Here is a 21,035-nt window from a genome sequence, read left to right on the forward strand (position 1 = left end):
GTATACATTCTCTAGTGGGTTTACGGACTTGAGCACCCCATTTCAAAGTGCAAAAACGCCAAGTGTAAAATAATTCAGTACCACGGACAGCGTCCATTATGCTTGTTATTTTGCTTCTAGCGGAGAATACTATTGGCGATTCGATACTGAGATTTTTCAAAAGTTCCAAAAAAGTTTAAAAGCCGCACGCACCCCCCCCCCCCCCCCCCGCCCCAAAAAAAACCCATTTCGAATGACCGTTTTCAAAGTCTATTACTAAAATATTTCTCAGAAATTTAAGATTAATATATATAAGTAACTTCCTTTTATACAAGTCTATTAAAAATGTTAATTTCTTTGTTGATTAAGTTATGTTTTACCCGTAGACCGACTTGTTGCACTGCTGGCGTGAGGTTTCACGTATAGGTCTTGCGCTAGTATACTAAAATCCAGATATTTGGTGTTAAGTGCTGAATCCGCACTTAACTTCGGCCGAGCATTAAGATGCAGCTTTCCTGAATATGTCAGATGTGCTCTTATTGTGTTCTGTTTATGTACGTGTCTACTGATAACCGCTGATCTTACGTGGTGGTTTGGCAGACGAATACATGGCAAATATACGGCCATTTTATGAGAATACGTGCTATCAAAGTACCCCGATTCCCACTCAAAGCGAAAGGCAGTAACGGCATGAACTTCGAACATCTTGGGGATAATATTTATTACACATTCGCTCCCTGATTACTGTAAAGCTTAGCCTTGAAGAAAACGGCGCCTTTAAATGGCGTGTACCCTAATAAGTAGAGGGCGGACCGGTGCAGTTAGTGTGTGAAAATCTCGTGATTCCCAATCAGCTTTAGTGAGCGGACGCAGCTCTGTAATCTGCTGTAATAGACTCACGGAGGGTGGACTGTTCTCCTGCCTGCATCCTCGCTATGAACAGAGCATCCCAGCAGCGCCACTTTGAAGTCTCCTCGCAAACCTGGACTTACATTCTTTTTACAGGATTTTAAACTGGATTGTCAAATTTGGATGCCTTTGCAACCTTTAAGGTAAGTACAGACCGGAGGATGAAAGTGGAGTGCCTGAACTAAGAGAAGAATCCGTAATTCAACTTCCAATTATTTCGCATGCAAAGTACGAACACGTTTTGCCACTTTTAAAATTGGAGCAAAGTCGGTCTTATCACAGTTTTTCAAGGATTCTGAAGTACTGAAAGGATACTGTTTTATTTTGGGATGATGGATATTTTCTAGTATTGGTTGAGCAAGTCAGTTTCATATCATCGCTCCTAAAAAATCCCACCAGTGCTAACTGGACACATTATCAGTGCTTTAAAATGTGTAGGGTGATGTGATAATGTATCATCTTCACATAAAGGCATTCATGTGTCTCACCCCAAAAGCCTACTTATTTTAACCTATTAAATGGCATTCTGAAGGTTCATTATTGAGACGTTCATTACCTTTGGTGATTTTCCTATCCCAGGATGTAAGTTCCGAATTCATTATTTTATTCTTTTTTTTTTAAATGGCACTTTCGGAACATCGTAGCTTTGATATTTGAAGGTGAAACATTTGTTACACGTGGAGTGTGAATAACGGAGGGAGGGCGTTAAATATGGAGACACTTTGGAAATTTAGAATTCCTAAAGCTTAAGAGCGGCACAGAGCTTAGAAACGTTCGGGAAGATCAGCAGTATCAAAAAGGCTGCGATCTCCGTTAAACGAGCCCTTTTTAACTCGTTTCACCCATGCGGACTTAGAAATATAAATTCCAAAGTAGGGACTTCAATTTTCCGCTTGACGGAATATGCAGGACGCGCATTAAGGGCAGTCTTCAATGGGGCAGCATCGAGTCACGTCTGTGCTATTTAACCTTTACTATCCGATTCTTATGATACCTCTTGGATCACAGCATGCCTATTTCTTTAATAAGCCACGTAACCTATTGGTTTTACTGGGACTGCTGCATGCAAAGCAGAAACCATCCAGCGGATGCATCCATTTGATGCCGTACAAACGATCCGCAAAACTGAAGGAGGCAGTAGGACATAACCGAAAAGCACAGTTCTGTGGGATATCTGTGGTAAACAAAAAAATATGTTCTGCTAAGGAGCTTTTTGCGCAACTAAAAAAGGTGTACGTGGATTGTAATAGGTTAGCCTTAGAATACTAACTTCTAGGAATCTGTAAAACTATCGGTATTCTTAAAGTATTTACAGAGGAAGAAAATAATTCTGGTGCTACAACCCTGCATATTATGCTCACCAAAGCTGCATTAACATGGATCATTTAGTTGAAAGCCGGCCTTAAAATGCAGATTACAGAGTGCTTCATACTGTTCTGAAGTACGAGGCTGGTCGAGATAGAGAGACAGAGAGAGAGAGAGAGAGAGAGAGAGAGAGAGAGGGATGACAAAACGAGCATTCCTCTCATATGTGCGGGAAAGACGTAATTCACCGCGGGAAGGAGATTAAAACTGCATGGAAATGAAACGGAGTTTGAATCAGTGACAAAATTAAAAGACAATGACTTGACTGGGGGCGGGTCAATACTTTAACTGCAAAAGCCTCGTATTTACAATTTCGTCACCAATATTCCGCTAAATCCGCCATCTGAATCCCTTATTTCCAGTACAGGGGCAGAGAGGGCCGCAGCCCATGCAACGACAAGATCAAACCCTCGACGGGACGCGACATAGACAGAAAGAAGAAAGACGAAGGGATGTAAATGAATACTCTAGGTTTACAGGGAAATACTATAAATGGGAGCTTGTACTGAAACGGCGCTATAGTGCTACTTGAGGAATGAGATCCGAAACTTCTGATGTGGAAAGGGTTCCCTAATCTTGCGTGTTCTTTCCGCTTTCACTTTCTCCTTTACAATCAGTCGAGTTAAATTTTTCCCACGTTTTTAGAGTGTGCTTTGCGCTGAAAGGGACCACAGTTTTGGCACACAAGGGCAGCAGAGTGTATAAAACAAAAGATGAGCGCTGCTTGTCCAGTTCATTGCAGCAGAAAAGAACAGAAGAGAGAAAGGGGGATATTAGGGGTGGAGAGAGAGAGAAAAAGAGAGAGAGAGAGAAATCAGGTCAAATAATGAAACTGGGTTTAGTTCTGCTTTGCTGGAGCGGTCATTTGGCGCGTGCCAGGCATGAGGGCAGCGTACGTGCGGCTGACAGGCTTTCTCTGGGACTGCGTCCCTTTAATCAGCCGTTTAATGTATCCAGTTAAACGGAAATAAATAAATAAATGTCGCCAAGTATTTGCAATGCGCAGTTTTACAAAGCTGTAGCAAAATTCGCACGTGGATTCTCTAATGAACAATGGAGAAACGTTCAAATGAATGCTATGAGTAATAAGACAGCAATAGAAATTAAGTGCGACATCACTTTGTCGTGACTTTGCTGCTGCATTAAGCTGGAACTCCCTTAGCTTTGCACTTTAGGCCTATATACAAAGGATGAGTTAATTGTCTTCCTACTTACGTTTACTTTTTATCGATTTATTTATTTGGATTCGTTAATATAATTCCGCATCATAAACGGTAAAAACGCGCTTTGAGCGGCCAGCCGTGCTTTCCGTGCAGCTGCCGGCCAGCCCAGAGATGCGTGTTTGCTTAATCCTAAAGTTAATTTTTCCTGTTTGCTCCCCTTGCCCTTTTCAGGAGCCCTTGGAGGAGAGGAGATGTTGGCCATTTGGACGGTTTGTAACATTCTTGCTTTACTTTGTAGCTTGCTTGGCAGGCTATTAGATGAGTTGACACATGAAGCAGGGACGTCCAGAGGCTGTCAAAGTAAATGTCACCTTAATGTTAAGGGAAATGTGTGTGAAGAAGCACAGCCCACAATGTTTATTCCATATTTGTTCACACGGACGCCTACAAATTGCTAATATTTTGTATTTCTGAAGAACATTTCCAGACGAATGAAATGAAGGACTGTGTACTCCGTATTTTAACAAGATGATCATTTGACTTCAAGTTCGACACTTTACCGTCGTGGAACAGCAAAATGACCAACAACAACACATTTCTGGTTATTTTACACTGGGTATGTTTGAGAAGTTTTTATGTGGCAGCGATTAAAAAAATCACTACACCTACGTTTCAAAATTTTCATCTAAAGCGCGTCTTTCATTTGTAAAATAAGACGCAAACGATCAACCACATCTTGTTATATAACAACATTTAAAAAGAACAATTAAAATGTGTCAATTCATATACAAGAAATGGAAACATGACATACGGAGAACAGTATTAGAAAATCTAAAACAATGCTATTTCATAGCAGTAAAGCCACACAATTACACAACTGCACAACACACCCGTTCCTTATCTTTCTACTGCAAAATATTTGTGATTCAAGGTAATTTATTCTTGGTGTGTGCAACATTTCTGCAGAAAAAAAAATATCAAAGTGATCTTTGCAATTACCCTTTAAATGTGTCTAATCACAATTACTTCAATGTGCACAGCCCGATAGATGCCTCCCAGAGAACAAATTATTGTGATTGTGAAATGAATGAATTTGATCCTTCCTAACGTGAATGGCTAATCTACAGTTACAGGCAGAGGAATAATTTAGAACGGGAGGCAACATATGCGCTAAATATCTTTAAATGCGCGCCATGGAAAAAAAGAAAAAACACTTCGGAGACTGCATTAAAAAAAAAGCAAAATAAAACAAAAACAAAAAAGCTGCAATTTTGACTTATAAATAAATTTTGCTTTAATTGAAAGCTGTGAAAATTTACGAAATGAAATATGGTTTGCTCAATAAATATATTTTGAAAATAAAATAAAAAACAACAATAAAAAACAAAATTACTCGGCAATTTCTCCGTTTCAAGTAGTAAAATGTACAATTTGTTTGATTTATATATATATAATTTATTTAGAAATTATTTAATTTATGTTTTAGCCATCTTTGTTCGAGTCTTTAAAATACATTCCAATGGCTTTTGATTAAATATAATTTTAAACAGCAAAATTAAGATAGTGGGCCCAAAAAAAAAAAAAAAAACAAATTCGGGTTCTGCAGTCGTATTCAACTAAAGGAAAATCCAGACAGAAAAATTAAAAAAAAAACATGTAAATGTTAACAGTTTACGACTCTTTAATTTATTGTACATTAGCATTCCAGCATCTGCCTTTCAGTAATTGTTTTCAGTTTTTTAAAAACAGAAAAGCACATTATTTACATCAGTGGCAGTTCATATTAGTAAGCAATTTAAAACAGTGTCCTTCATATTCAGGTTATAAATTTAAATTCAGATATAAAATTAAAGTTATATTTTAAAAACAATGTAGCTGTGTATAAATTCCACCATTTTGTTTTATTTGCTTTAGAAAGAACACCTTTTCTCTGCAGCTGTATTCCATTAAAAATACTGTATGTGTGTCCTTTTCAACATCTATCTCAATGAAAATGTGGATTTCATATATAAGATCTCTGTGTTTTCTATTTCATTTAAGTTGTACAATGAACAATTGTTTTAAATCTCAGATTAATTTAGTGTGTGTCTGTTTAGACTGTTTGTTTCTGGAATATTTCAAACTACTTGCACATCAGACGATGCTCTTTTTCACTGCTAAGCCGCTGTAGTTTACAGATAATCTATGATAATGTAATAGAGAAAATTTCAATTATCAGATCATTAATTAAACTTGTACATCAAAAGAATGATTATTAGCCAGTGTATCCATTATATAATATAAAATACAGTTCACATTCATTATTGAGTTGGAAACACAGGAATCCGATTTCACATTTAACCCTCTAGCCTTCACTTATTTGTTAATGCTTGTCTGAATATTTCCCCATGGAGGAGATAAAACACATCAGTGGGACATTTCACAACCAGCAGCTTGAATACAATCCTGCCTGTAGCTTAACCTTTTCACCCTTAGCTCTTATTTCCTTGGTGCAGCCCCTTCACCAAAAACAATAAAACATATGGATGTCCTAGTAATGTGAATGACACTCACACTCGAGGTATCAGTTACCAGAACTCAATAGCTCCCTGCTTGTAGTGAATTAACAATGCAAGGCAGGTGGTCAAAGGCCTGAATAATGTTTCACATTATTTTCACCGATTTGATTGGCCCTTCCATTATTTTATGTCCAAAAAAAAAAAACTTTTCCAAACCAGGTGAAATGAAATAGATACTTTGCATTGTACAAATTGCTTTGACGTTCATATTTATATTTAAATCCGACTCGATTCTTTTCTGGTTGTCGTGCAGTGTGAATGATGTGACAGTGTTTTCACTGCAGTAAAGCTCGACTTTCTTAAAGGAAGATTATATTTGTAAAAGAGAAAAAAGGCAATGCAGCAGTCAAGTACTCTGCATCAGAATAATGCATCGATGTACAATAAACCATGTAAGACATTTTCCATCATCTACCAAGTGCTTACATTGGTTGGTATTCTTTTAAATCTCTCTTGTTGTCAGGTGAAGAGCATCTGGATTTTGAAATGTCTAAGGGTGCCACCATGATGATTGAACTGTGCCTCCATTACTTTCATGACACTAGGCGTTATTATAAATCTATTTCGATATGCATTGTATTTTGAGTGGTGGGTGGGGCACCCCCGCTCTCCATGCTTTAATTTCTGTGCCTCTTCGTTGAGGCTCATCAGTATACAAATGTGAAAGCCAGGTTGGCGATGAACGCTGTGTTTGATTACGCTGATTTTAAAACAATTGAAAATTAGTGACAGATATAGCTCAGTGGCCTTTGGCCTCACGCCGTCGTTCCTGCTTTGTCTAAGGATTCTGATTGCTGTTGAAGCATTATGATAATGAACATGATGCCACCTTATCAAAAGGAAATGCGGGAGGGAATCTGAACAGCAATGAAAATGGTGCTCAGTCAAATGGGCGCAAGGCGATGCTGCTCGAGGAGATAGCAGAATTTGGAGCACCGTTTTCTGTTTGGTTTTTATTGTTCGTTTAGCGTTCAAAAAAGCAATGGCACAGATTTTGTAATGTTATGGGCACTACGTAGCATCAGGAGGTGCAGTGAAAGCTAATTATGAGGCTGAATTGAAGTAGTGCGTTATTCTTTCAATTTATAATACTAAAATGTGTGCAGACTTATTAGAGCCGCATTCTGGGTGAATTAAAAGCCTTTCAATAATGCATACGAGTCAGATGTTTTACATTACACTTAGAATTCATGATTGTCGATTCACCTTTCTTGAAGCTAGACATGATAAAATAGAGCAGAAAGCACAAGAAAAGAAGTGTATGGCCCTACGCTAAAAGAAATGGCCAAATAATGTGTGAATTTCTTACATGCTACAATTTGCTTTGCACTGAGCTGGTATGATTCAGTGCACTGTTACTGTTGAAGATTCCCAGATGAAGACATTTACATTTATTATGTAAAGTCTTTTTCCTATGTTATTTCATATCAAAACCTCATTGTGGCATACGTGATTTGAAAGCAGTTTGCTCTGTGGGTGGACATCTATATTAGTTATTTTAAAGGAATTTCTTTTGCATTTGATTTTTTGGTGGAAAGCCTTTAATTTCCTCGTCATCTGATAAAAAGCACTGTAGTATTGATTGATAGCTGTGTCTGCCATAAGAATAATGTGGGTAATTTTCAGACTAGATGACCGATAACACTGGAGAACATTTTGAGAAAATAGCTTGAAAACTTTTAATTGGATTTTTATAGAATTGCTTTAACCTTTTACTGGCTTCTGTGCCTTAGTCACAGGATTCCATAATAAAAGTGGAGAAACCAAAAAAACGCAGATACGTTCTCTGTTTAATTTTTCCTGATGTTTAAGGGTCTATCGACTGGCTCTGGTAATACATAATTATACTGTAGCTTTTATAAAGAAGGAATGGGAATATCGTGAGTGCTTCATGGAAGAGCATGACGTGTAATGTGTGCTAAGGGAAAGGTTTAACAAAGAAGATGGATCTACTCGTACTCTACATGCTGCGCTCACTTGTGGCTAGTTGTGCTCCTGTAATTGGGTAACCTATCTTATTCATGTACTCTTACTACATAATTTATGTGGGTTACATTTTATTTATGTTCGCTTGATTTTTTTAGATGAGCTTTTCATTGCAGTTCATGCTATAGTAGGTTATGTTAGCTTTTAAACAGCACACTTGGACACACTTAATTTACTTCAGGTTCTTCAGGTGGGTCAGAGACTTAACCCAGCAGAACTGGGTGCAGGACATAAATCAACGGTGGACCAAGCCCCAATCCATCCATCAATCCATCACGCACTCACTGAGGGACACATTTAGAGTCAATGAATACCATAACGGGCACGACCAGCTGTGAGGAGACCCCAGGGAGGACCCAGGGCCCGCTAGGAGGATAATATCTCCCAAACGGCCTGCAAATGGTGCAGAATTCCACAGTGTGAGTTGGAATGTGAGGAACGGGGAAAGGGACGGTTGGGCCTTATTGCTAAAACTGTTGCCCCTGTGACCTGCTCTTAGATAAGTAGTGGAAAACCAGTGAATAAATGAACAAATGAATGAATGAATACGCTCATATGTGGGATGAGAATAGATACAGTCCAAAAATACCAAGAGCATTGTCATATAGTGATTTTCTTAGTCAATATTGCTTTAAAGCATTGAGAAGATACAAACATCATGTATCCATTGAATGCAGAAGAAATTGGAGGTTTCATTTTGTAATGTGGTGAGCCGTTATGGCGATTCTACTTGTGTAACCTTAAATTCAAGTCCCTAACCACTGTGATACTTATAGATGTTGGTCATTTTGTGCTGAAAATAATGGGAGGATTTTTTTTTTTAAACAAACTGAACTGGCCTTTCCTCAGTGCTGGACTTGATTTCCTTTGTTAAGCATTCATTCATTTATTTTCACAGCCTCTTTGAGACTTGAGTTGAATGGAAGTGAGCGTAGTGGTTCTCCATCCTGGCCACAGGAGACCTTTGTGGCTGCAGGCTTTTGTCTGAAGCAATTTCTTGATCGGATGCCAGTTACTGACTTTAATTATCCTCCATGTTTAATTATTTGGCTTTTTTTCTCTGCCTGTACTACAAATTGCATTTCTATGTGTCATGAACTTTTGTGAGACTTTTAGTAAAATGAGTAATTATGAACTGGCATTAGGACAGAGGATGCTTTCATTTATTTTTTTTTTTAATATGCATTTCTTTAATACTGATAACATATAGTTTCCACAGGCACAAATGTCAATGTATCCTTATAAAAGTGGATGGCCATTCATCGTATTGTGATTTATCACGTAAAATTATTCACCAGAGTGAAAGAATGAAAGTGTTATCAGGGAACTCATTTATTTCCAGACTTAAAAATATCTGCTAAACACTTCTGTACATAAACTACCCCTGTAGGTTGAAAGACTAAGCGTAGAAATCAAAAAGCTAAAACCTTTAGTGAATTTTATATGAAAAATAATCAAAGGTAGGAATTGGGATCTGATTTGGAAACTGGTCAGAAAGAAAGCAAAAAACGGACCCAAGGAAGTGAGGTACATGGGTGCCATATGAGCAGACTCTTAGAAATAATGATTGAAAATGGCACTTTACTGGGTTGTATGATTCTTCCCAGATTCATTGCTTGACAAAGGACCATTTCATTCTATGAAGGGTTCTTTATGTATGAAATTGGTTCTTTGGGCTTTGAAAAGGTTCCTAATATGTGGTTGAAACAGAAATCTTTAATGTACAGTATGCCACCTAGCAGGATACTAACAGAGCAAGAAAACCTGAGCTAAGGCTGTGTTATTATCTGCAGCGAGGGTCCTTTTAAAATCACAAATACATTGGTGTTGCACAAATCTGATATCATCTGCTCACGGTAATTTATGAAGCTTGTTGCAGATTTAAATAAATAAAGGTTCTTTCTGGATCCTTCATCTGGATGGTTCTTTTGGGAAACATCAATTTGAAGAACCATTTTGGCACCTTCATGTACCTAAAAGATGGGTGTGAGTTCATCAGAGGAAAGAACAAATATTAGCCTAGACTGAAAAAAATCATATTTAAAAAAAAATATTATTAAGGATATCCTCATGAGTTTTAATATTTTGATTGCAAACATATTCATGCAGAATTCCAATATGTATATCATTGAATGCTTACCAAAGAAAACGTGTTTTTTAAACTTTGCAGCAGCTTTATGTACTGTAAGTTCTCAGTCTTAAAAATACAAAACTTCCAATCTGTCAGAGACAAGAGCTCATTATTGATTTGAAATGCTTGAATGATCAATTGAATCGTGAAGAATAAGGAAAGCCAACAAGATCAATAACTTAATGTAAAGCAAGCAAACAATTAATTGCTTTGGGTGTGCAATGTTTCATTTCTTCTTTTCTTTTGTTTTATTTATTTAATGTTTTGCAGATCAGCAACTAGCAGGCTTGACATAAAGTTCGACTTATCGACCAGTGCGCCAAATCACATGCAGGCCAATATGAAGACTGTTATCGTTTTTTCAAACAAATCCCAAAGTATCAATTTTTATATGATCCCTCAGCGTAACCATATCATCAACTAAAAGGATGAGTTTGGATTCCAGTATGTTACAGAATTAAAGCAACAAGCAACCTGAACACTCTTTGGAACATTTTATATTTGGTGGTGGTGGTGTTTTGGATATCTGCCACTTTAGAAGCCAGGATTTTCCACTGGAGCCACATTTTATTTGAATTGAATATTATATTGCTGGATATATTGGATGTATAATTTATTAACCAAAGCTCATTTGATGCTATCTTGTTTTTAGGATTATTGTTTCCTACCTTTAATGTTTACTATGAATCCCATCTGCTTGTCCTTCAAGGTACACTTGTTGCTTTGTACTTTATTAGGCCTATGCCTTGGCCTTGAGTTTACAGGAACCCCTGGTCAGTGGGCTCGCTATCTCCGCTGGGATGCCAGTACAAGAAGTGACCTAAGTTTTCAGTTCAAAACAGATGTTTCCACGGCTCTGCTTCTATATTTTGATGATGGCGGATACTGTGATTTTCTTCAGTTAATGATCGTGGAAGGGAAGGTGCAGCTGCAGTTCAGCATTGACTGTGCAGAGTCCACCATTGTTTCGAACAAAAGAGTGAACGATAGCAATTGGCACTTTGTCATGATCAGCCGAAATAACCTTAGAACTGTCCTGGTAGTGGACAGTGAGAGAAATGCAGATGAGGTTAGGCCCCAGAGGCAGTACATGAAAATTGTTAGTGATTTGTTCTTTGGTGGCGTTCCACTGGATATTAGATCATCTGCATTAACGCTGCCAACCGTGAAGGACCAAACACCATTTAAAGGAATTATCACAGATTTGAAATATGGAAACGCACAACCGAAGCTCCTGAGCAGCCAGAGTGTCAGATTGGAAATGGACGGCTTATGTACGGAAAATCCTTGTGAAAATGGTGGGAGTTGCTCAGTAGTCGAAGGGCAGCCAAAATGCGATTGTACCAATACGGGGTATGTGGGACAGTTCTGCAGTGAAGGTAGGGAACATCTTAACTTTTATTGATTTTTTTGTTTTTGACTTGGAACATACCATCTTGTGTTGTGGCGTACTTTGCAATCAGTAAAATATTTTCAGTGTTTTAAGGAGAAAAAACATACGTATTAATGGATAATGTGTGTTCTTATGTTACAAAAATTCTCAGTGTTGCTCCAGTCTGTCTTCGCTTAAGTAAGATATACCAGTTCTGATTGTTTATTTATTATTTACAAAAAAAAAGAGTAAATGTTGCTGCCAGAATTTCTTGGAATCCAATAGTTCTCTAAGCCCACTTGCTTTTGATTGCTGTCAAGTTATACTAAAGTGCTTTTCCTTTGGGGATCCTTGATAAAGCATATTTCCAGTTTTTCCTGATATCTCAATCAATACATTTTGAAGAGTGCATGTTTGGATAGGCATTATAAAAAAAATATTGTCTCCTCACAGAATTTACAACGTGCAGCTTTAACATGTCATGAAGTTTGCTTGCCAAACGTTTTTCATTTCTCTAATTATTTTTCTGTCTGAATTTTCTCTTATTGTATTTATAAATGTGCAAAGGCTCAAATATGTGTTATAAGATTGACTCCAATGTGTGCTAAAAATGATCAAAAATGCATTGGATGTTTACAAATCTTGAAATGTGGAACCTGGGGTATTTTGTTTCTTTTAGAAATATTTTAATGATATTTAAACTGTGCCAGCAAGCAAATAAAAGTCTCAGTTCTGATTTGCAGGCATGGCTACTGTATATTTCAAGGATCACAAAGAGAAAATTAGCTTTTTGACACAATAGTAATAAATGTATTTTTTGAAAGAGGTGCACCTTGTCAGTTTCAGTTAAAGAGATGTTCACATATGTGCAGTGTGGATAGACCCCAAAGTTATCAGGTATTTATTAGAAAGGTAATAGGGCTTATTTGTACTAACAACCACTATATTGCAGATTAAAAAACTAGTCACCGTCCCTTTATATCAGGTAAGAAGAACCATTACATATGATCTGGTAAGGCAGCAGTACCTCTTCCTTGGCACTGCTGGAAGTATAATCAAAGAGACCACAGCTAAGCGAAAACCCTTAGTGATCCCGTATGTGTCAGGAGTATCGGAACAGCTGAGGCGCATTTTCTCGAAACACCGGGTCTCAGTGGCTTTCAAACCTCAAAACACACTACGCCAAAGATTGGTCCATCCCAAGGATCGGGTCCCACGGCACAAACAGAGTAACATAGTTTACGCAGTTAAATGCCAGGAGGAGTGCCGTGAATTGTACATCGGGGAAACCAAGCAGCCACTGGCTAAGCGCATGTCACAACACAGAAGAGCTTCCTCGTCAGGCCAGGACTCCGCAGTCTATTTACATCTACAGGATAGTGGTCACTCCTTTAAAGATGAAGAGGTGCACATCCTGGACAGGGAGGAGCGCTGGTTTGAGAGAGGAATCAAGGAGGCCATTTACGTGAAAAAGGAACGACCATCTCTGAACAGAGGAGGGGGCCTAAGGGTACATCTGTCGCCATCTTATAATGCTGTGATTGCAGCCATTCCTCAACCCTCTATGAATGGTTCACACGTCTACTAATCAGTGGACAATTTGCATATCACTGATCAACTGGCCCTTTGTCAATGGTGCTAGTCTCTGTGATTAAGCAAAGGTACTGTTTATAAGGTTGGGGAAACCTGCAGTCAATTGAGACTGAGGAAGAGACTTGGATAAGTCTCGAAATATTTCTCCCACTTAAAAACTTTGTCCAGATGAACAGAATCAAATTTCTAGGACCACATATATCATTACAAATCTGTTATAAGGAAAAATAAGCAGGAAGGACCATTCACAATCGGTCAGCTAAATGTCAAAAATCCAAGCACATTTTTCCCGTACCTCAATGGACGTGCGGGAGTTATTTATTTATCTATCCCTTAAAACCAACGGGAAGCTCCCATCTCTTTGAAAACACATCTTCTTCATTTAATCTCCCTTCAAGAAGTTTGAAAAAACGTTACAAAGGAAGAACAGAATTCATTCGAAGATTTGTTGAAGAACAATAGAAGGCTTTTAAATGAAAATGACAAGTTGTACTGCTTCAACTCAGATAATAAAAATAAGTAGCCATGTTAAAAAAAAAAAGCTATTGCCGGTCTATAAATTGATAGACTGAACAGAACAGGGGTTACATAATAAAATGATGGCATTTGGACGTAGCATTTAAGTGAGCCCCGCATTGTCTTTTGTTTGCTTTCTTCATATGAGAAACATTGGAGATATGCCAATGAAATTGGGTTTGTGTTTGGTTACAAAGCTAGAGACAGTAAATGAAATGGTCTCAGATACGTATGAACTGTTTTAAAGGTTATTAGAAAATTTATATTATAGCAATTGCTAAATGGTAGACAATCAGTTTGAATGACTTTTGGGAAATGCTGCTCTCATTATCCTCAGAAGCACTGGAAGTAGTAAGTGCGGGTAAGCGTGTCTACGTTATGTAATGTGCCAAAGACCATGCCATATGTTAAATGTAGCTGTCCAAGTCTAGTGGATTTCTCTGCTGTGTATGAAAACTGTAAAAATCTCGAGGGGGCAGCTGGCATGTTAATGCTGGTGTAAAGGCAGTTCATTCTTTCAGCCAGACATGAATTTTTAATTCTCCTGTTTTTGTTTTTTTTTTTTTACTTGTTATTATATAAACTTAAATCTAGAAAAATCATGTCTCCGAAATTAAATTACAATCTGCATTTAGGAGACATAGCACATTTAGTTGTATGCATTTTACATGTAACAACTTTCAAAAGAACTGTTTTAAAAGGAGGTGTGCACAGAGCCCAGAGAATTTCACTGACCTGTACACAGAGCGACTCGACTATCGGAAATCACTTGTACATTTTTAAAGTTCATTTCTGTCTAAAAGCATACTTTCCTAATTGCTGTGTACTTAGTCTATATTGGTGATGATCAATATTAACCTGCTTTGAATGAGCTCTTAACAGTGGGAGACATACTGCTCCATAATCATTAAGTTCAAAATGACATTGAAAGATTTATTTATGTTGGTTGCCAATGTGTTTTAATTGTAACTGTGAATTGTATAGAATATCAGTGGGGGAAAAAAATCATCAAGAAAAGAAAAATCAAGACTTCTTTCTTCCTTAAATGTGTTTAGATGCTGCACACCTTGCAGAAAATAAAAGGTACATGCTGTTGGTGTTTTGTTATCTCTAAGAAAATGGCTTTCTTTTTCTCATATCTCGTTTGGCAGAGGTGTGTGTTTGGCTCACTGGTATTAATGAGGATTACTTTCCTTATAATCCGAGGCTGGCTTCATTTTTTACTCTGTATTGACTATATATCTTTATCATTTGGGGATGACTGTTGAATTTTCGAAAGATGTATGGGATTTATTCATACTGAATTCATGTAAGGTCTTTGAAGAGGCTTAGTGCTCTTTTTCTTATGCACTCTTCTATAGGGACAATGTGCTAAATTATGACAAAGCAGTAAGACAACAGTGTACGTTGAGTCAGATTATTATTTTCATTGCAGACACATTTTATGAGGTATTAAGGTGGTATACCTTAAAATGAAGCTGATGTGGCTTATTTGTGAATCTTTATTTCATTCGATTCTACCTGAGGAGCTACAGTAAAGGAATGTAGTTAACTTTTGACCCATGAACAGCTTTACACATCTTGTATCTACAATTAACATAATTATTTTTGAAATTAGAATTTCTGTTTAATTGCTCTATAGCCATCTTTAGTGAGTAGACTTTAATTTTAAATCCACATGCACCTACAATGTAAGTGGTGACATGACCAGTGTAGATTTAGTAATAAATTAAACTCTCGGTTGCACATGCTCACCATGGTGAATTATGCTTACTTTACACTTGACTGAATTGAAACATCTGAATTTCAACATTTTTCAAGCTGTATTTGCCTGCACACCAGTGAGTCCTTCCGTCCGTCTATTATCAAATCCACCCATTTCAATTTGATGTCAGGAGGGCAGGAGCCTACCCTGACAGGATCAGGTACAAAGCAGGAAAAGGGTCATTTAAGGGTACATTGAGTCACACAACCACCATGGACCACTTTACAGTCACCAATTAACCTAAAAACCCATGTGTTTGGGATGTAGGAGGAAAAAAACATACTGTATGTAGACATGGTGAGAACACAAGCATCTGCAGTCAGACTGCAGATTTAAGGATTGAACCTCCATGCTCCCCTGCCTACTCACCATATTCACTAATTCATTTTATATCTACTCCGTTTAATAGAATAGAAGATAGGAAGACACGTAAATGATTAGGGCCATTGTTTAATTGCCGTTGGCCAGAGATGACCAAAAAATAATATCAAAAACATAGTCGACACCACTGGTATGTCTCCCAGTGCTGTGGTCCTTCAAATGATGCCAACTTCTGGTTTTAAGGTTTGATGCCAGAAGGGGAGGAGTTGGAGGTCAAATGGATGTGACGTCAGTGGACATTCTAACATGTTCTTTAAATTCTCTTCTCCCCTTCTCAACACATGCAGTGTATGAGAACAAAAGACAATTGTTAGTTTTAGCTATATAGACACAACCTTTCTTCATTGTGATAGTATCCATTTGTAAGGAGAAGGGCAATATTCAGGATTGTGGTAATTATAGTGGAATAAAGCTGATGTCAAACACAAGGAAAATTTGTGAAAGGGTTATAGAGATAGGGAAGAGATCACCATAGGGGAGGAGCAGTTTAGTTTTACGCCAGGGAGAGGAACATTTAATGCAGTCTTTGCATTGAGACAGCTCATAGAGAAGCATCACGAAAAACAGAAAGGTTTGCATATGGCGTTTACTGATTTGCAGAAAGTTAATGATAAGAGTCCCACGTCAACAGGTCTGGAGGTACATGAGGGAGAAAGGAGTACCAAAGAAGTATCTGAGGATTCTCCAGGATAGGTATGAAGGAGTAAGGACTCGGATTTAAAGCAGTGTTGGGGGTAACAGACCAGATTTCAGTTAGAGTAGGTCTGCACCAGGGATCTTCTTAAGGTTCTCACTTCTTTGATCTGGTTATGGATGTGTTAAGTCAGGGGATAAAATACCATCCCTCTAGGTGCAGGCTTTTTCCTGATGACATTGTGTTGTGTAGCACCAGAAAAGAGAAAACAGAGAGGAAGTTGGAAGAATGGAGAAGAGCTTTAGAAGATGGATAAAACTGCAAGATAAATAGTAAGAAGACATAATATATGAGGTTTAATGATGATCAGGATTCAGAAGTGAGCCTGCAGGTAGAGGTATTGAAAAGAGTGGATGAATTTAAATGTCTAGGATCAGTGATAGCCCAAGATGGAAAATTAGATGCAGGAATAACCCATAAAGTGCAGTGTGATGTATGGAGCTGAGACGTGGGCAATAAAGGGAGCACAAGAGAAGTTGGATGTGGCAGAGATGAGAATGTTGAGATAGATGTGTGGAGTTACACAAAAGGACAGAGTAAGATATGAAACAATCAGAGGTATAATAAAAGTGGGAGCAATATCTAAGAAACTTACAAGAAAGTAGATTGACGTGGTATGGACATGCGATGAGGAGAGACAATGAATATGTGGGCAAAATAGCAATGGGAATAGAAATATATGGGAAAAGAAATCAAGGGTTGCCAGTGTGGAGGTGGATGGAAAAAGTCAAAGATGATTTGAAGGAAAGGAGGAGGAGAGCCAAATTGTACGGAGAAGGTTGATCAAACACGTTGACCCCACATAGGAGTGGGAAAAGATGAACAGAAAGAAGAAGAAGACATATTTTCTCTTCAGCGCTATTTCGTTATGTGCCTTTATTTTCCAAGCCACAAAGTTATACCTGTCAACAAATAACAAAGTTATGCTTAGTGAAGGTGTATTCTGATAAAAATGAGCTAACTGGATATTGCTGACTACCCTTCTCTTTATAATGTGAGGCATTTGTTGTTCACACATGTCAAGAGAAACTTGATATTGGTAGGCATCTGTGCACCCTAGGAAATGTTTCGAGTGAATAGTATAAGCATCTGAAAAACAAAATAAATTACCACATCATATTTTGACAGAATCATTTGGGGCATACGTTTCCAAAGATAAATCTAATTTTATAAGAACATCTAAAAGGTATGCCAGCTTATTAACAAGTACATGACTCAGTTTAATACACCCCCTAACACTACATTTAAAAGAAAATCAATTTATTGTTTTTAACAATTCAATTTATATCAGTTTATTTGTGTTGTTATATGATAGTTTGAAAATGTAAACTTCTCGTGTTCCAATATCCTTGTCAATTGCTGTTTCTGCCATGTTTCCAATTCGACCATTCAACCTCCATCATCTTGCGTTGGATCAAATGTCTTCTGTCATCATATTGCTTGCTCATGCCTCGTGATGCATTTTTCATAAGATGGTGATACAACTTGCCCATTATCTCCATACAGTCATATCTGAGTATCATCTTCTAAAGCTAAGCTAGTGAACAGCATATGATCAGTCGATTGTCCTAATTCTCTCTTGAACCTGGTTGCTAGCCATGATTGATCACATAAAGAATTTAACCCCAATGTGAAGTAAAATCACTTTTTATTAAATATACTGGATATCCGTTAGTGATATCTACTAGGAGATAGATAAGCATTGTGCTTGTGAAGATATTTAAAAATTGTCAGCAGGGACACTGTGTTGAGTCACATTGCAGTAATACGATGTTGAATTGTGCCCCATAAGATCACATATACAGTAGCAGCACATCCAGGCTGGATTTGACATTGCATTCGTACTGCAGCATAAAAACGTGAGCTTTACTTGGAAAATAGCCAAGTATGATTTGTTTAATTTTTTCATGCTTTTTTCAGAAAGCTTTAATGCACCACCACTCAATATTGTTCTCTTTCCATACTAATACATGAATGAAATGATACTTTAACAATTCAATATCACCCTTTAAAGGTTTGGATTATGTTTTTAAACACCACTGTACTGCAGTCTATTAAGGCTGATTTCAGCTATTTACACTCTTGAAAACTGTATATGCTCTTCACATTTTTCACTGCAGATTGTTTTTATGGTGCTGGTCCCTTTCTGTTGCACAGGCAATTTTTTTAAGTGCATGGAAAGGTACTATTTTTAGCAAGCACAAAATGGTCTGCAATGGTTTTCTTGTGTTCACTGTGACATTTATGATTACCACACCTTCTTAACATCCAGACCAGAAAAATAGCTTTTCTTTCAGTCAAGCAAATAGACATAAATAATAATTATGATAGGAAATGTCTGCCATGCACATACTGTAATTATCCTAATTTTATTTCTGTTATCATTAGGACCAGCTTTCATGAAATACATACAATGTACACTGAAGACTGTGACACTGCACCAGTAAATCGGCCCAATTGCAAAATATGAGATGCTGTTCTTTGCATCATTCAGAATCCCATGATGTACTTTGTATTTTCATATATTTGATGCAATAACTCAAAATATGTACACTAGTTAAATATGTATAACAAAAATATTATTAATATCATTGTTATTTTTAAGAACAGCATATTGGTCTTCACTACTGCCTCTCCGCTCCAGCCAGGTCATTCTCTGCTTTGGTGCATTTGCACATTTTCCTCATGTCTACATTATGGTTTTCTCTAGAAACGAAGGTTTCTAACATCCAAAACCGTGCATGTTACCTTCACTAGCATTACAAAATTACCCCTTTGTGCCTTGTAATGGAGCTAATGGTTTCCCCATGCATTTAAAACCACTTGGATTGGCTCTGTCATTGTTTGTGATTTAACAAAATAAGTGGGGCTGCAAAAAATGAATGGCTGGATGGAAGATGGGATTGTTATTGCGTCCTTTAAAATAATTCAGATTAACAGAAGATGCATTAATAAAAATATGATAGATAGATAGATAGATAGATAGATAGATAGATAGATAGATAGATAGATAGATAGATAGATAGATAGATAGATAGATAGATAGATAGATAGATAGATAGATAGATAGATAGATAGATACTTTAGTACACTTTCATTGCCCCTTTCCCAATTGCATTTGTCTGTCTCTCTGTGCCCAGAAGAGAACTGCCTTTTGTTTTTCATGAACGATCTTATTGAAGCCGTGTATTTCTGCTTCAGGAATTAAATTTCAAGCCCCAATTTTTTAAACTGTTTATGCTGAATGAAGGATTATTTTCTTCATCCTGAATGTAAATGAGGTCAGTGGTAGACTCTAATCAGAATTTAACAACAACTTAGTTCCATGATCAAAATACAAAATGATATCAGGAGATTTAATAGCAAACCGATGTTAAATGTATGGTGACATCATTAAAATCTGCATTAATAGCTTTTTCTGTGTAAAACAGACTTGCTTATAATAAACCAAAAGGGGTGTCTTATATTAGGAAGTGTATAAATAATGCTGTGTAGATGTTGTTTCGATTTTGATTGTAACTTTAGTTTTCTCAGACATGCTTTACGCCTCACAGGGTTCTGTGGGTGTTTCACGGATTAGCTGGGCATATGGGGAAGTCCTTGCAGCATGTAATATTTTGCCAGCACACCATATGTTGACTTCCATTGTTTATCTTCTCTTAAGAATGAACTTGACAAGATAAAGGTTACGAGACAATAGTTTGCACTGACTGAAAAACACAACAGTGATTCACGGTTTAACAGGTCTTTAACAATTCAACTTAAATTTTGCACTTTTCCTCTGCTGTCATTGCAGTGTATATCCCATGATATTTTTGACATGAAAACTGGTGATGTGAACTACACTTCCACAATATTTGTTTTCTAATAGGCTTCCAAAGATTTAAAAATAGTATGTGATACCATTTTAATTGATAGTCTACTGATGTAACCTTTACATTTATTCTCATAATTTTGGTTCATCTAAACTGATACATGACAGCCTGGAAAAAGAATTTCCCTTACGAAAACAAGCACTGATCAACAATCATAAACATTAGATTTTGTGGTAATCCCAAGAGTCGTGACAGAATCGGAGATGAAATCTGCTCTATGCTTGGAGTCGCTTAAGAACTGGCACAATTCAAATTTCCCCATTACCAGGGGAGATGTAAAAATAGACAGTTCAAGCAATGCTTTGTAACAAATGTTTAGCCTTATTGTAACTGAAACAAGAACAGACAAGACACAAAAGTACTTTGTGTGCCTTTTTCTGTTGTGAAATATTCCTGTTTCTGGCCACATTTAATCATTACACACTGGCTCAATTTTGAACATTGTGTGCCTGCAGCATATTGACACCATGTCTGTATAACTACACCACAATGGTGGGCTATTACAGTTTGCTTAAGTTGTTCATCAACTACCATAGAGAAAAGATTTTTGCAATTGTTATAACAGCCAAAATCTGGGCTCCTCAGTCTAGTTACGTTGGTTCCATCCATCCATTTCCCAACCTGCTGAATCCGAACACAGGGTCACGGGGGTCTGCTGGAGCCAATCCCAGCCAACACAGGGCACAAGGCAGGAACCAATCCTGGGCAGGGTGCCAACCCACCGCAGGACACACGCAAACACCAAGCA

The 21,035-nt window shown here is 37.4% G+C and overlaps 1 protein-coding gene across 14 annotated transcripts in view; it reads left to right on the plus strand.

Moving 5' to 3' along the window:
• Positions 1-806: 806 nt before the first annotated feature.
• The window catches only part of nrxn3a (neurexin 3a), a 1,637,233-nt gene continuing 1,617,004 nt past the window's right edge, over positions 807-21,035 (plus strand). For 5 of the 14 annotated variants that reach the window (XM_051920143.1, XM_051920146.1, XM_051920142.1 and 2 more), the window contains exons 1-2: positions 820-1,031; positions 10,362-11,470. In XM_051920143.1, the coding sequence (XP_051776103.1) occupies positions 10,765-11,470 (706 nt within the window). In that variant the 5' untranslated portion in view covers positions 820-1,031; positions 10,362-10,764. Of the gene's footprint in view, positions 1,032-10,361; positions 11,471-21,035 lie in introns of all 14 variants that reach the window. The other 9 variants (XM_051920149.1, XM_051920151.1, XM_051920152.1 and 6 more) reach the window with 6 other exon arrangements.

Source organism: Erpetoichthys calabaricus, chromosome 16 (genome assembly GCF_900747795.2).
Source record: "Erpetoichthys calabaricus chromosome 16, fErpCal1.3, whole genome shotgun sequence".
Classification (NCBI taxonomy): Eukaryota; Metazoa; Chordata; class Cladistia; order Polypteriformes; family Polypteridae; genus Erpetoichthys; species Erpetoichthys calabaricus.